Genomic DNA, 16,901 nt, shown 5'->3' on the forward strand with positions numbered 1-16,901 from the left:
GACCCAAAATGCAAAACTCACACAAACGGGGATGAACTCAAAAGGCAGCTTTATTGCTGAAGAGGCAGAACATAGGAAATACAAAACTAAACTGGGAAAAGTAAACTAACACTCGGAGAGAGAGACACAGGGAAATCCACGCAGCATGAGGGACGACGTCACGCTGAACAGAGGGAGACGCAGACAGAAATACACAGAGGGTTAATGAGGAAAGTGGGAACACACGGGGAACACAGGTGACACTGATAATCATAACGAGACAGGGCGGGGTGAACTGAACATGACATGTACGGGCGTGAGAGTCACAAAGTAAACAGGAAGTGCACAGAGGTTCAGACAGGAGGAGAGAGAGCACGGGGAAAAACACAGACATAACGGGCTGGGGAAACATGAAACAACCACAAAGGGAGACCAGGGCTCATAAATACATAGAGGGCACACAGGGGGAAGAGAGAGCACGGGGAGAACTTAGACATAATGGGCAAGGGAAACATGGAATAAAACATAAGGAGAGACGAGGGCTCACAGATACACAGAGGGGCACACAGGGGGTAAAAGCCATGAAGGGAAAACACTTAGGGAACAACACAACAGGGCAACTCAGAAAACATGGCCTAAGCAAGGAACAAAATACAAACATACAAGAAAACTAAGAACACTGGGCCAACATGGCCCAGGACCATGACAGTACCCCCCCCTCAAGGGCTGGCTCCAGACAGCCCAAACACAGAAAAACAAAACCAAACAGAAAACAACCCAGGGCGGGCGGCGGGGGCCCAGGACGGAGGGCTCGGAACAGAAAACAAAAGAAGAGCACAGCAAACACCGGAGCCCAAGAAAACAACCCAAACACAGAGCAGTTCAGGGGGCCGACCGTGCGGAAGGCAACGGCGGAGACGTGGAAGCAGTTCAGGAGGCCGGCCGCGCGCAAGGCAACGGCGGAGACGTGGAAGCAGTTCAGGAGGCCGGCCGCGCGCAAGGCAACGGCGGAGACGTGGAAGCAGTTCAGGAGGCCGGCCGCGCGCAAGGCAACGGCGGAGACGTGGAAACAGTTCAGGAGGCCGGCCGCGCGCAAGGCAACGGCGGCGGCGAAGGAGACGACGGAGCAGTTCAGGAGGCCGACCGCGCGGAAGGCGGCGGCGGCGCCGAAGGAGACGACGGAGCAGTTCAGGAGGCCGACCGCGCGGAAGGCGGCGGCGGCACCGAAGGAGACGACGGAGCAGTTCAGGAGGCCGACCGCGCGGAAGGCGGCGGCGGCCCTCCAGTCCCAGGCGTGCTGGCCATGGCCTGGTGGGCACAGGACCAGTCGAGGCAGGACCGGGCACAGGACCAGACGAGGACGAAGACTCGGAGGCCGGACCAGACGAGGACGAAGACTCGGAGGCCGGACCAGACGAGGACGAAGACTCGGAGGCCGGACCAGACGGAGCTGCAGAGGCTGAGGCCGGACCAGGCGTAGCAGAAGCACAGGCGGATGCAGCCGGACCAGGCGACGACGAGGCGGTCGCAGATGGCGGCTGGACAGGCTGAACGGGCCCTCCAGCTGATGCGGCGTGAGGCTGAACGGGCCCCTCGGACCCTCCAGCGGAGACAGGAGGCTGAACGGGCCCCTCGGGCCCTCCAGCGGAGACAGGTGGCTGAACGGGCCCCTCGGGCCCTCCAGCGGAGACAGGTGGCTGAACGGGCCCCTCGGGCCCTCCAGCGGAGACGAGGAGGTGCTGGCCGGGCTCACTGGAACCCCCAGCGGACGAGGTAGATGGCGGCGTGGGGGCCGCGGAGTCCTGGATGAGCTCATCCGAGCTTCCAGCAAGAGCTGATGTAGAGCCAGAGAGAATTGGGACCCCGGGCTCAACGTTAAGCTGGCTAGAAAACCGCACTGCTACGGGGAACTGGGCCAAAGGTTCAGGTGGGACCTGAGCTGCTGGACACACGGGGACCTGAGCTGCTGGACACACGGGGACCTGAGCTGCTGTCTGTAGTAACGGTGGTGGTGAGAGTGGAGTAGGTAGTGGAGTTAATGACTTCACAGGGGAACGAACTAGAGGTAGTGACGGTTGTGGTGCTGGTGGTTGAGTGGGTGACTGTGCTAAAGGAGGCTGCACTGGGGACACTGGAGACTGCACTGGGGACACTGGAGACTGCACTGGGGACACTGGAGACTGCACTGGGGAAGGCAGAGCTGCGGGAGACTGCGCTAGAGACTGCAGTGATGGTTGTAGTGGAGGTGTGACGGGTGGAGGAGTGGCTGAAGTGGCTGCGGGTCGGGCGGCTAGTGGCTCAGCTACAGAGCATATTAACGGCAGGGCTATGGGTTGAATGTCTACCTGAGTAGCAGCCTGAATGGCTGGGTGTAGTGATGGTGGTGGTGGAAGGGAAACAGGTGGTAGTGTGGATGACGGAACTAAGGGCGACTGAGTGGCAGACCGAACTGATGACTGAAGCGATGGTAGAGGTGAAAATGGAGCGTGTGGTGGAGTTAATGGCTGAGCTAGCGGGGACACAGGAGACTGAACTGAGGGTGGCTGCGAGGGAGCTAACTGAGCTGTGAAGGGCTGCGAGGGAGCTGACTGAGCTGTGAAGGGCTGCGAGGGAGCTGACTGAGCTGTGAAGGGCTGCGAGGGAGCTGACTGAGCTGTGAAGGGCTGCGAGGGAGCTGACTGAGCTGTGAAGGGCTGCGAGGGAGCTGACTGAGCTGTGAAGGGCTGCGAGGGAGCTGACTGAGCTGTGAAGGGCTGCGAGGGAGCTGACTGAGCTGTGAAGGGCTGCGAGGGAGCTGACTGAGCTGTGAAGGGCTGCGAGGGAGCTGACTGAGCTGTGAAGGGCTGCGAGGGAGCTGACTGAGCTGTGAAGGGCTGCGAGGGAGCTGACTGAACTGGGAAGGGCTGCGAGGGAGCTGACCGAGCTGGAAGTAGCTGCGAGGGAGCCGACTGAGCTTCTGGTAGCTGCACAGGCGATAAGCAGCTCGCATTGACTTCCGCCACACAAAACACAGCCCCTGAATGAACAGTCATAATGTCTGGAAAAGACACAGAGTTCTCATTCACCACAGCAGGTGAATTAGAAGGCCGAATGTCCGGCTGTGGGGTGGCGCGTCGGCGGCGTGAATGCCGTTTTCTTCGGGAAGCCGGAGGTGCGGTGATGGAGGAAACCGGCAACGACGGAGAGATCACGGCCGGCTCCTCATCCTCCGACCACATTGCTGCGAGAAAGGCAGCGGGTGAGTGACAGTCAGAGTGGAGGGTGGATGGAGAGGAGTCCAGTGGCAGCAGCGTGGAAACGTTTCCCGATTGTGGCGGTCGCTGTTGCGGTATGACGAGCTCGCGAATTTGTACTGTCTCCTTGGCTTTCTGCAGATTGGACAGTAGGCCCGAAAATCCTGAGAGCTCGTGCAGATGGGGATTCCCCTTGAGAATAGCCTCGATGGCGTTTATCCCAATGGACATGGCTTTAATGTCCGAGGCGTGGGAAACTCGCTCCCACAGGCTGAAGATGCGGGCCAAATCGCTTTCCCGGGAGGAGCCTGCTGGGTCCATGTCTGGTGACGTCGTACTGTCACGGCTCGGCTGTGTGGCAGGCAGGAGGAGGACCCAAAATGCAAAACTCACACAAACGGGGATGAACTCAAAAGGCAGCTTTATTGCTGAAGAGGCAGAACATAGGAAATACAAAACTAAACTGGGAAAAGTAAACTAACACTCGGAGAGAGAGACACAGGGAAATCCACGCAGCATGAGGGACGACGTCACGCTGAACAGAGGGAGACGCAGACAGAAATACACAGAGGGTTAACGAGGAAAGTGGGAACACACGGGGAACACAGGTGACACTGATAATCATAACGAGACAGGGCGGGGTGAACTGAACATGACATGTACGGGCGTGAGAGTCACAAAGTAAACAGGAAGTGCACAGAGGTTCAGACAGGAGGAGAGAGAGCACGGGGAAAACACAGACATAACGGGCTGGGGAAACATGAAACAACCACAAAGGGAGACGAGGGCTCATAAATACACAGAGGGCACACAGGGGGAAGAGAGAGCACGGGGAGAACTTAGACATAATGGGCAAGGGAAACATGGAATAAAACATAAGGAGAGACGAGGGCTCACAGATACACAGAGGGGCACACAGGGGGTAAAAGCCATGAAGGGAAAACACTTAGGGAACAACACAACAGGGCAACTCAGAAAACATGGCCTAAGCAAGGAACAAAATACAAACATACAAGAAAACTAAGAACACTGGGCCAACATGGCCCAGGACCATGACAGTTGGTGTTTTTTCCAGTGTTTAAGCACTGCTTCCAGCCAAGAGTGATACAATATATGCCCTATAACTGCAAGGCTAATATTGTTATCTTTTTACAAAAAAAAAACAGCTAACTATGAGAGGTTTTTGGACAAAGTTTGTGTTCTCCATTCTTTAAAACACCAGTTCGAGCACCGTTTAAGCACCGGCACCGTTTCAAAAGTACCGGTTTGGTACTGGTATCGGATAAAACCTAAACAATACCCATCCCTACCTGCCATCAATGACCCTGTACACCAGCTCATTACCTCTGTCCCCTCAGGTTCTAACTCTGTCTCTAGCCCACAGCCTCCATTCCCAGCCCTGATGTAGATTTAGTGTCTTGTTTCCTATTCAGGGTTATAGTCACAGCGTGTGTATATAGCACTTCATGTTCCTTGTAATAGTGTATGTAAATAGTGCCTCAATCGTTCTCAGCCATTGATTCCCATGTATTTGTTTATTCTCTAGTTTTGTTCACTGTTGCACTTCCTGTCACATTCTTGTAAATATCTCCACAGTCTCTCACTGTTGTAAATAGTCGCATGTTGCAATCTTCCACTGTTTACCTTGGTATTGTAAATAAACGCTGTGCACATCAACTGCATCTCGGTCTTTATCTGCTTTCTAGGTCCATCTTGGGGTTCAGCTCTTTCAGTCGTGGCACAGGGAGCCTATGCTGCCCTCCCTCTTTGTATCTAAACCAGTTTATCCAGTTAACTAAACAACTCTCAGACTGAGAAGTTTGTGCTGCTGTTCTTCCATCATGTTTTATAAGCATCCTGCTGTACCATGTGCTCTCTCACTTCTAGTGAGCCCCACCGTTTTACTTCCTGCTTCAATAGGGTGGAAGTATTTCACAAAAAAATAAGGGTTCTCTGAATATATCGCTTGGGCCATGGCATACAGAGGCCATGATAGTACCATTGCCTAGCCCAGGGGTGGGCAACCTGCGGCTCTTTAGTCTTTATGCTGTGGCCCTGTGGTTAGGGAGAATAAATTGTAAAAGTATTTAGCTGAATTGTATTTTATTTGTGTTAGTTCTTTTTTAACTTGTAGTTCTAAATTGAAGGATTATCATGATCTTGAAATATAAAAATAAAATTATATTTTATTATTTTTCGTTGCTCAAAGTAAGAGTCACACTCGTGGAAGCCGGTATACCAGCCGAAACCCGCCGTGCATTTATTGAGACTTTCAACCCCAGGTAGGCCAAGTATGGAGAAATGTAAAAAAAAAGAAAAGGAAAATATCTGAAGAAAATAGAAGATGTAATGATGCCTGTGCAGATTTATTTACTTCTGACGAGAGCTGCCTAACAGTATGCCTAATTTGTGGATTGTCGATCTTCGGATCCACATACGTGTTTGAGCAGCTATTCCCCACCATGAACAATGATAAAAACAAAAACCGCTCATGCCTTATAAACAACAGCTTACAGTCCTGCGTAAAGATGAAAGTGACATTGTACAGCCCCAGTCTGCAGAAGCTGTGCGCAGAGGTTCAGGAGCAGAAGTCCTATTGTAAAGATATCACGGCAGACCCGACGATGTTTGCATGAACATGTTTTACAGTTTCTCTTTGTTGATCAATTTCACACACGTTGCTGTACACATGCAGCTGGGTTTAGCTTTCCAGCACACAGCCCGACACATAACACAACAGCAGAGACAGCACAGACTTTAAGGCAGCGAGGCGTGATTGTGGATGACGCTCAGGTGTGACCACCTCTCTTGCAGCGGCACTGCAGGCCACGCCCTGCCACTGATTAATATAAGTATTTATTCAAAATATAGCAAAAAAATTAAAAGTGTAAAATGTTTTGGCTGTTAGCAAAGTTTGGAATTCAGATCACGCAAAGTAAATTGACAGAAAATATCTCATTTTTTTATTAAACATAAGATGTCCGAAAAAGAAAAAATGTTACAATTATAAGTTGTTGTTTTTTTGTTTTGATTTTTGAAATTTGTCTTTATGAATCATTTAGGGAAAAAAAGGATTTATGTAGGTTCCTAAATGATCATCACAGTAATATCAAATAATATAAAGCATATTCTGATCATTAAAAATAACTGCCCCTGGATTTTTGTATGCTTTTCATGTTCATGTAGATCCTGTTATCATTATTGGAGGCTTTGCCAAAGGTGGAGAAAGTCAGTGCATCATCTTTATGGTCATTACTCTGAACCTGTAAAATATAGGAAAGCAACACACACACACACACACACACACACACACACACACACACATAAATACATAATAAATACACACATAAAAAAACTGCATAATTTTTCAGTCATCAGAAATAAAAAAAAATATCTATACAAAATTTTTGCTGCTGTGATTTGTTCTTGATCAATACTGGTACTTACCTGGGTTTTATTCCTGGACTTTTTGATGGAGGAATAGGAAACATCAACTGCAGGATTAGCCTAGACATTAAAAATAACCAGAGGTGATATGTTAATATTTTTGATATCAAATTTCTTGTGATTAACCTGTGCCTTCTTTTAGTATTTCCTAGTGTGCAGATTCAGAAAGATTTCTAGATTGAATTTACAGACATTTAAATCTCAAAAGTAATGATTGCAGATAGATATTATCTATTATTTATTTTAGAGGGACATACTTAAAAAAATTTGATTTTTTTTTTGAGACAATAAACTAGTCTAGTTTAATAGTTGAATAGACCAGACTGGTGAAGTCATTGCTTTTTATACTTTTTTTGTTCTTCATGAATTTCAAACATGTGTGAGATGTGTTATTTTTGTTCATTGCACCCTTGATGCTTTGATTTAATCTGCTGTAGGGGTTTTACACACACACACACACACACACACACATACGGGTCTATGTGGTATGGCGGGACTATACTACGTCAATCCGCCCGGTGGTGGTTTAAGTGGACTACCCTTTTGAAAGGACTTAGAGCCAAGGGAGCGAGGTTAAAGTGTTCGAAAAAATCTGAAAAAAATTTGGGTCACTTCAGACCTCATACACTCCCTATAGAAGTCTAGATACACTGATACACACCAACCAGACTCTATTGTGTTTTCTGGAGACATTGTCCACTTGACAACAATGTGTTTTATGAGGTCCAAAAAAAGCAATATTGGGTCTTTAAAGGGACAATGATGTAATATTTAAATAGCTCATCATTACCATGAATACACATCTGACAGGACACAGGATTACTGGAACATCATTTTATTAGTGTTCTTGGATCTGAACATTAATTTTAACCATAAATAAAAAAAGAAATCTATGGACAAAAATGCCCACGCTTCCCACAGAAATATAAAAATATAGAAAACAGAAAAATTAAAAACATTTAAAATGAATTTTAATAGTTTAAAGGTAAATATTAAGGGGAGAAAATATGCATTTATAATTTTTTATTTTAAATATAACCCGTCAAAAAAAACCCTAAATAAATTAAATGTAAAAATTATGAAATACAAACTACTTCTGTATTTAACAAGAACTTTTTTTTCTTTAAACAGAACATCAGTGTTAACAACAATTGGCAATCTGACCAAGATGTAAAACCACAGCTCTCTAAACAGTTATTTTAGTTCATTTTTTTCTGCCTTTTTGCAGTTAATCCTCTGTTTCTTACAAAATCTCGTATGTTTTGAACTGTTCTTCCTGCCAACACCGGATCTTCTACCAATTTGCAATGACTGCATTCATTTTTGGTGGCTAGTTTCCCTTCGTTTATGTGGTCTTTAAAATGCCTCATCACTGCAGCAACCTCAGCCTTGGACCACATGTTTTTGGGAGCTCTTCGGGAATTGTGGGATTGAGCAGCATTTTTCTCTGGAAGATATATAAAGTAGTAGTAGTTAAAACAAACAAAAAACCAAACAAAAAAAACAAAAAACATTTGGTGGTTAAAAGAATGGATGCTACCCTGTACTAACTTCTGAAATGTGTTGCTACCATCAATATCAAAACGAGCTAAAATTCTCTTTGAAAATTTATCAAATTTCTAAAATGAGACATTTAGTGTTCCGCTGTGAATAAAAGACTGAATAAAAAGTTGAATAAAAGTCTCTTGATGCATGCTCAATCATCCAGGTAAGTAAATCCCAAAACGTTGATTCTGTTAATCTGGACGTAGCGTTTTCAGTGGGAGAAACATTTTGTCACTCATCCAAGTGACTTTTTGCCACCACTCTGCAGTTTGCCATATGTTGCAAAGTGATGAAACAATAATAAGCTTCGAGAACCAACTGCACCCCTTACCTTCAGAGGGAGCAGCAGTCTCACTTGCTGCAGGCATTGTGAGTGGTCCTTCATCTGCTGATTACACAATTTGATTAAGTTTTAATATTTGTAACAAACATTTTATCCACAGAAACCAAGCTAGTGGTAACTTACCACAATCTACAGTGTCTTGGAGCTGCGCTGTGTTTGTGGAATCAGCTACTGCATGTACAGGCTCACTGGTGCCACACGCCAACATTGTGAGTGCTGTGTCATCATCATCTGATTCACTCTCACTGTCCTTTGTTTCAGCATCACTTAATGCAATTTCATCTGAGAAATTGTGGGAAAACCCCCCCAAAAAACCAAACACAAACCCCCCAAAAACCTCACATTAACAACGAGATATGACAAAATACAGAACAAATACTGGAAATTATAGTACATAGTTTTACTATTTAAGGCCACCACTCTGCAGTTTGCCAAATGTTGCAAAGTGATGAAACAATAGACTTCAAGAACCTTAAATCATGGACATTTAACAGAATGGTCTGTGCTTTTAGGTTTTAATTCTGTTGATAAAGCATAATATTCAACTACTGCCCTAATATTTGCTCCTTTCAATACAAACCTTCTATTTTGATCTCATCCAGTGATTTCCCCTGGATCTGGGAAAGTTGTCCTTTTTCCAGTGTTAAAAGCAGTTTGGAAATCTTGGCCAGCTGTGTTGTGGGAACTGGTAATCTGTAGAATTCGCGGTGAACGCGGATATCATGACCCAGGAAATCTGCAACCTGATCAAGTTCGTTGTTTTTCAAATTAAGGACTTGTGAGAGTGTGGCAACATGTTTTCTGAGCTGTGTCGATCTTAGATACTCAGGCTGCTTTGCTCCACACTGGTGTGCATGAACACGCAAGGAGTCCATTCCTCTGTAATGACTCATTGATCGGGGTCTTGCAAAGAGGTAGATATTAGTGGCACAAATACCACAGTCAGGCCTCCTACTAACCAGTAGTGACAGAGCATCCAGCATGCTTGGTGTTAGCAGAACTGGAACATTTCTGTCCCTTTTTCCCATTATTTCTATTCTACAGAAATAGTTACAGAGTCTCTGTTCCATTTCTGAGAGCCCCATGGCAACATCTGTGTGGAGTGCTGTTTTGTCTCTTTCAAGAAAACTTTTGAGGCGCATCTTTGAAACCTCTCCAGAACGTCTTCGGTTGAACACAATGATTTGTGAGAGTGTAACTTGTGCAAGTTGGGCATAATTCTGAGCTGTGGCTTCGTTCTCCAAGCTGCAAAAGGCACTTTCTGCAGATTTTTGAAGGTAGTGATGGAGAATCCGAACATCTTCTGTAAAGGGCAATGTTGATGGCTTGTTAAACTTTGCCTCACTCAATGTGTTCAAGGCACGGTGAGACACCATCTCAGACCATTTGGAGACATACAACTTCTTGAACGCATCAGTGGACTTGATTAGGGCTTCATCCTCTGTCATGAGGGCACGACAATGGATAATGTCAGACATTTTATGCAGTGTATGTCCCAGTTTCAGCGCAAGGCTTGGAGTTTTGTATGACAGTGTCTCTTCATCAAAACCTGAAACTTTCTTTACTGCTTGCACAACTCTCTGGAAATTAGCAGGCTTAATAGCTTCTTCCATGTTATGCACTGAGAATTCTGTGCGCAGACACAACAACAAACGTCCCGCTTCACGAAGCTTCTGTCGTATATAATCATACTTTGTAGGGTCTTGTCCATGTTTATTGTAGAGGGACTGGGCAAACTGAATAACAGTAAAGTCATTTCGCACAGCTGAGGCAATCTCATCTTGTTTCATAACAGCAAGAACCTTCCAGACTCCACTTGACACCTGCGGATAACACTGAGACTCCAGAGTTAAAGCCAGGCCGAGTACTTTGGTTCTTCCAGGTTCTTTATCCGTGTCATCTTTTGGTTTGTTAGGACATCTGCGGACATGTCTCCAAAGATCCTTGCGAACATACATCCCTTGACAATAAAAGCAATGAGCAAACTTTCCCTCTACTGCTTTAATCTTGGGTCTTCTCTTCACTTTCAGTGGTCCCACTCCACCATGCAAAACTGCAGCATTATGCTTAAAATTTCCCTTATTTCTCAATTTCTCTAACAGACTTTTACGCTCGTTTGAGTCTCTAGGCAGGGAAAATGCATGCACAACATCAGGAGCCGTTTTGTGCGTTTTCAGGTGGCGGGAAATTTTAGCTTGTGGTTTGCCACAAAAATAGCAGTAATTTCTTTTACTTAAAGTCATTTTTTCTGATTCAGTTTCGCAAAGCTCACTTTTATCTTGTGGCTTGTCCTTTGTCAAGTTGTGGATTAAATTCGTTGAATCTGATTGTTCATGCGCTTTGGAGATGTCATCTTGGCATAGCAGACCTTTTGATGTGCTTGGCAATAATGAGATGTCTTCATCTGAATCTTCATCATATGACTCTGAATCTGGCACATATTCTTCTTCTGATATGCTGTGGTTGCCATCATCATCGCTTGATATTTGATCCAGAACTGAATGTGGCAATCCATCCTCCCCTGAATATTCAGAAATTTCTTCTTTCTGGAATGTAAGAACAAAAGTTTTTTTAATTGATCAATACTTTAGACAGGTAAAAAATAAACTGAAAAAAAGTCAAGCCAAATATGAATGGGATACACACCTGTGTTGACTGGTGGCAATTCTGATTTGCCAATTTTGCAAGGCAAGATTTGTGCCAGACCCCTAAACAAACTGAAACACATTTTGATAGACTTAATTTAGCTTTGCAGTTCTATTTAAGTGAAGTAGTTTTTTGTCAAAGCATTGCAGTAATGTCAAATGCTGAAAAAAAACAAAAAAAAAAAACTGTTCACATTAAGGATATTTTAATGACTACACATACACTGCTAATCCCCCCCCCCCAAAAAAAGGACATCCCAGATGTGAATGAAGGAATTATTCTTATTAAATACTTTGTTCTTTAGGTAGTTGAGTGGCATGAAAGTGTGTAGTTGAATGTGTGTGGCCTCCAGATGCCTGTACGACTTCCCTACAATGCCTGGGCATGCTTGGGATGAGGTGGCGGATGGTCTCCTGAAGGATCTCCTCCAAGACCTGGACTAAAGCATCTGCCAACCCCTGGACAGTTTGTGGTGGATGGAGTGAGACATGATGTCCCAGATGTGCTCAATTGGATTCAGGTCTGGGGAACAGGCGGGCCAGTCCATAGCATCAATGCCTTTGTCATGGAGGAACTGCTGACATACTCCAGCCACATGAGGCCCAGTGTTGTCTCGCATTAGGTGGACCCCAGGGCCAAATGCACCAGCATGTGGTCTCACAAAGGGTCCGAGGACCTCATCTTGTTACCCAATGACAGTCAGGCTCTCTGGCAGGCACAGAAATGCCACCCCTCACCATTACTGACCCACTGCCAATATGATCATGCTGGAGGATGTTGCAGGCAGCAGAACATTCCCCACGGCATCTCCAGACTGTCACGTGCTCAGTTTGAACCTCCTTTCAGCTGTGAGGAGCATAGGGTGCCCGTGCTGAAGTTGCCAAACTTTGTGTTTTCTGGCAAATGCCAAACATCCTGCATGGTGTTGGACTGCAAGCTCAATCCCCACCTGTGGATGCTGGACCCTCAAGCCACCCTCATGAAGTCAGTTTCTGACCATTTGAGCAGACAGATGCACATTTGTGGCCTGTTTGAGGTCATTTTGCAGGGCTCCTCTTGTTCCTCCTTGCACAAAGGTGGAGGTAGCGGTCCTGCTGCTGGGTTGTTGCCCTCCTATGGCCTACTCCACATCCAGGTAGCACCTCCATGCTCTGGACACTACACTAACAGACACAGCAAACCTTCTTGCCACAGCTCACATTGATGTGCTACGCTAGATGAGCTGCACTACCTGAGCCCCTTGTGTGGGTTGTAGACTGTCTCATGCTACCACTAAAATGAAATCACCGCCAGCATTCAAAAGTGACCATAACATCAGCCAGAAAGCATAGGTGCTGAGAAGTGGTCTGTGGTCACCACCTGCAGAACCAGTCCTTTATTATGGTGAATTGACTATAATTTCCACTTGTTGTCTACTCTATTTGCAAAACAGCATGTGAAACTGGTTGTCAGTGTTACTTCCTAAGTGAACAGTTTGATTTCACAGAAGTGTGACTGACTTGGAGTAACATCGCATTGTTTAAGTGTTCCCTTTATTATTTTGAGCAGTTTATGTTATGGAATGGGGAATTGAGGACAATCCCAAGTATACCATTTTTACAAGGTCCTGCACCAATGAGGTAATACTGCATTTCTTTAATTAGACGTGACCACCCATTAATTAAAAAGGGAGCAGTGTTCATTTCAGCACGTCTTAACTTGTTGAACTCTATTAATGCTTTTTACTATACACTGTACCTATTCACTAAATGTCTCACCTTTGCACTTAAAGCCAAGCCACTTGAGGGAGGAAACCGGTCCCACACACTGAATGCACTTGTCCAAAGATGATATTGTTGTGCACACCAGACGATGATTGTGACACTGTTAGCAAAATATTGCAACATTTATTTGTTTTGGACAGTTGGAAAGGTGTGTTTTCAATTCAGTTGCAGATATCAACTAATAAACTTCGTCCATGTAAATCACATCACACCCAGGTGACAGCCAAACACACACACACACAGCATCCATAAAGAATGATGATAGATTAAATTATTAGTTCATTAAGTGGTACACTGGATTATATTTACCCTTTCAGGCTCTGGATGTTTCAGGTCCAGATCATTGTTTGGAAAGCTGTTTGGTTGCGGCTTTAGGCAGCTCACAGTCTTCTGAATCTGGCTGGTCTCAGTCTTCGTGTGTAACAGATAGAGAATGAAGACAAAAGAACAGTAATCTGACAGTTACTAAAAATGCATCACTCAAGAGGATGAATAGACCATTTCACTATCGGCAAATAGCGTAAGGTACACATCGTGCATGAGAAACATTCATTAAAATCTGTCCTAGGTCAATGTTACCTCTTCAAAATCTTGCACTGAAGAAGAATGCATGGCTTCTGAGCCTTGCTGAGGCATTTCTTCATCAAGATCCTGCAACAAAGAAAAGATGGCACAAAGATTAGACCAAGTGCTCTTCTTGCAACTGTACTGGGCAGGCCTGTGCTTCTGTCTTTAATTTGTGCGTGTGTGTGTGTGTGTGGGGGGGGGGGGGCTTTTCACTCAAGAAATGTTTTCTTCTGAAAAAAATACTGGCTACAATAGTTAACAACTGATTCCTTTGCAATCATCCATCCTCTTCCACTTATCCTTATCAGGATTGTGGGGTAGCAGTTTTGGGGCCTATACCAGCTACCATAGGGCAGTACAACCTGGACAGATCACCAGTCTAACATGGAAGGACAAGCATTTGCATTCACACCAAAGGGCAGTTTTGAATCACCAGTTAACCTAACCCCATAAGCTACATCTTTGGACTGTGGGAAGAAGCCAGAGTACACAGCCAGAGAGAGCCCATGCACTAAAGCAGTAAAAAGTGCCTAAAACAAGTTAAGTTGTATAGTACTATCTATCTTAATGTTCAAGCCTGAGTTTCAAAAAATTTCAACATAGAAACAAAGCACATGCAGTCAGTTCTGCATGCTGTAGGTCAAACTGTCAAGACATACGAGAAGACCCCTCCTAAAACCAGAGTGATGTCACCATGAAGCAAATTTTGACGGAGTCCCCCAATAACAGTGTGGTCCTCCTAAGTCACATTTGGGTGGTTAACACACACACACACACACACACACTCAGATGTTATCCAGACTTGCACTTTGAAACAATGAAAAGGACCTACAAGCCACGGTCCATGTAAATCACATCACACCCAGGTGACTGCCAAACACACACACACACAGCATCCATAAAGAATGATGATAGATTAAATTATTAGTTCATTAAGTGGTACACTGGATTATATTTACCCTTTCAGGCTCTGGATGTTTCAGGTCCAGATCATTGTTTGGAAAGCTGTTTGGTTGCGGCTTTAGGCAGCTCACAGTCTTCTGAATCTGGCTGGTCTCAGTCTTCGTGTGTAACAGATAGAGAATGAAGACAAAAGAACAGTAATCTGACAGTTACTAAAAATGCATCACTCAAGAGGATGAATAGACCATTTCACTATCGGCAAATAGCGTAAGGTACACATCGTGCATGAGAAACATTCATTAAAATCTGTCCTAGGTCAATGTTACCTCTTCAAAATCTTGCACTGAAGAAGAATGCATGGCTTCTGAGCCTTGCTGAGGCATTTCTTCATCAAGATCCTGCAACAAAGAAAAGATGGCACAAAGATTAGACCAAGTGCTCTTCTTGCAACTGTACTGGGCAGGCCTGTGCTTCTGTTTTTAATTTGCATGTGTGTGTGTGTGTGTGTGTGTGGGGGGGGGGGGGGGGGCTTTCCACTCAAGAAATGTTTTCTTCTGAAAAAAATACTGGCTACAATAATTAACAACTGATTCCTTTGCAATCATCCATCCTCTTCCACTTATCCTTATCAGGATTGTGGGGTAGCAGTTTTGGGGCCTATACCAGCTACCATAGGGCAGTACAACCTGGACAGATCACCAGTCTAACATGGAAGGACAAGCATTTGCATTCACACCAAAGGGCAGTTTTGAATCACCAGTTAACCTAACCCCATAAGCTACATCTTTGGACTGTGGGAAGAAGCCAGAGTACACAGCCAGAGAGAGCCCATGCACTAAAGCAGTAAAAAGTGCCTAAAACAAGTTAAGAAGTTGTATAGTACTATCTATCTTAATGTTCAAGCCTGAGTTTCAAAAAATTTCAACATAGAAACAAAGCACATGCAGTCAGTTCTGCATGCTGTAGGTCAAACTGTCAAGACATACGAGAAGACCCCTCCTAAAACCAGAGTGATGTCACCATGAAGCAAACTTTGACGGAGTCCCCCAATAACAGTGTGGTCCTCCTAAGTCACATTTGGGTGGTTAACACACACACACACACACACTCAGATGTTATCCAGACTTGCACTTTGAAACAATGAAAAGGACCTACAAGCCACGGTCCACGTAAATCACATCACACCCAGGTGACTGCCAAACACACACACACACAGCATCCATAAAGAATGATGATAGATTAAATTATTAGTTCATTAAGTGGTACACTGGATTATATTTACCCTTTCAGGCTCTGGATGTTTCAGGTCCAGATCATTGTTTGGAAAGCTGTTTGGTTGTGGCTTTAGGCAGCTCACAGTCTTCTGAATCTGGCTGGTCTCAGTCTTCGTGTGTAACAGATAGAGAATGAAGACAAAAGAACAGTAATCTGACAGTTACTAAAAATGCATCACTCAAGAGGATGAATAGACCATTTCACTATCGGCAAATAGCGTAAGGTACACATCGTGCATGAGAAACATTCATTAAAATCTGTCCTAGGTCAATGTTACCTCTTCAAAATCTTGCACTGAAGAAGAATGCATGGCTTCTGAGCCTTGCTGAGGCATTTCTTCATCAAGATCCTGCAACAAAGAAAAGATGGCACAAAGATTAGACCAAGTGCTCTTCTTGCAACTGTACTGGGCAGGCCTGTGCTTCTGTTTTTAATTTGCATGTGTGTGTGTGGGGGGGGGGGGGCTTTCCACTCAAGAAATGTTTTCTTCTGAAAAAAAATACTGGCTACAATAATTAACAACTGATTCCTTTGCAATCATCCATCCTCTTCCACTTATCCTTATCAGGATTGTGGGGTAGCAGTTTTGGGGCCTATACCAGCTACCATAGGGCAGTACAACCTGGACAGATCACCAGTCTAACATGGAAGGACAAGCATTTGCATTCACACCAAAGGGCAGTTTTGAATCACCAGTTAACCTAACCCAATAAGCTACATCTTTGGACTGTGGGAAGAAGCCAGAGTACACAGCCAGAGAGAGCCCATGCACTAAAGCAGTAAAAAGTGCCTAAAACAAGTTAAGAAGTTGTATAATACTATCCATCTTAATGTTCAAGCCTGAGTTTCAAAAAATTTCAACATAGAAACAAAGCACATGCAGTCAGTTCTGCATGCTGTAGGTCAAACTGTCAAGACATACGAGAAGACCCCTCCTAAAACCAGAGTGATGTCACCATGAAGCAAACTTTGACGGAGTCCCCCAATAACAGTGTGGTCCTCCTAAGTCACATTTGGGTGGTTAACACACACACACACACACACTCAGATGTTATCCAGACTTGCACTTTGAAACAATGAAAAGGACCTACAAGCCACGGTCCATGTAAATCACATCACACCCAGGTGACAGCCAAACACACACACACACAGCATCCATAAAGAATGATGATAGATTAAATTATTAGTTCATTAAGTGGT

The 16,901-nt window shown here is 44.9% G+C and overlaps 1 protein-coding gene across 6 annotated transcripts in view; it reads right to left on the reverse strand.

Moving 5' to 3' along the window:
• Positions 1–5,441: 5,441 nt before the first annotated feature.
• LOC113037221 (uncharacterized) overlaps positions 5,442–16,901 on the reverse strand; it is a 29,007-nt gene continuing 17,547 nt past the window's right edge. For 3 of the 6 annotated variants that reach the window (XM_080289680.1, XM_080289679.1, XM_080289681.1), the window contains 2 exons: positions 6,660–6,719; positions 5,442–6,475 (listed from right to left, as the gene is read on the reverse strand). In XM_080289680.1, coding sequence (XP_080145806.1) covers positions 6,350–6,475; positions 6,660–6,719 — 186 coding nt within the window. In that variant the 3' untranslated portion in view covers positions 5,442–6,349. Of the gene's footprint in view, positions 6,476–6,659; positions 8,107–8,535; positions 8,593–8,670; positions 8,830–9,127; positions 11,425–12,950; positions 13,075–16,901 lie in introns of those variants that run through there. The other 3 variants (XR_013901734.1, XR_013901735.1, XR_013901733.1) reach the window with 3 other exon arrangements.

This window comes from Astatotilapia calliptera, chromosome 15, assembly GCF_964374335.1.
Source record: "Astatotilapia calliptera chromosome 15, fAstCal68.1, whole genome shotgun sequence".
NCBI lineage: Eukaryota > Metazoa > Chordata > Actinopteri > Cichliformes > Cichlidae > Astatotilapia > Astatotilapia calliptera.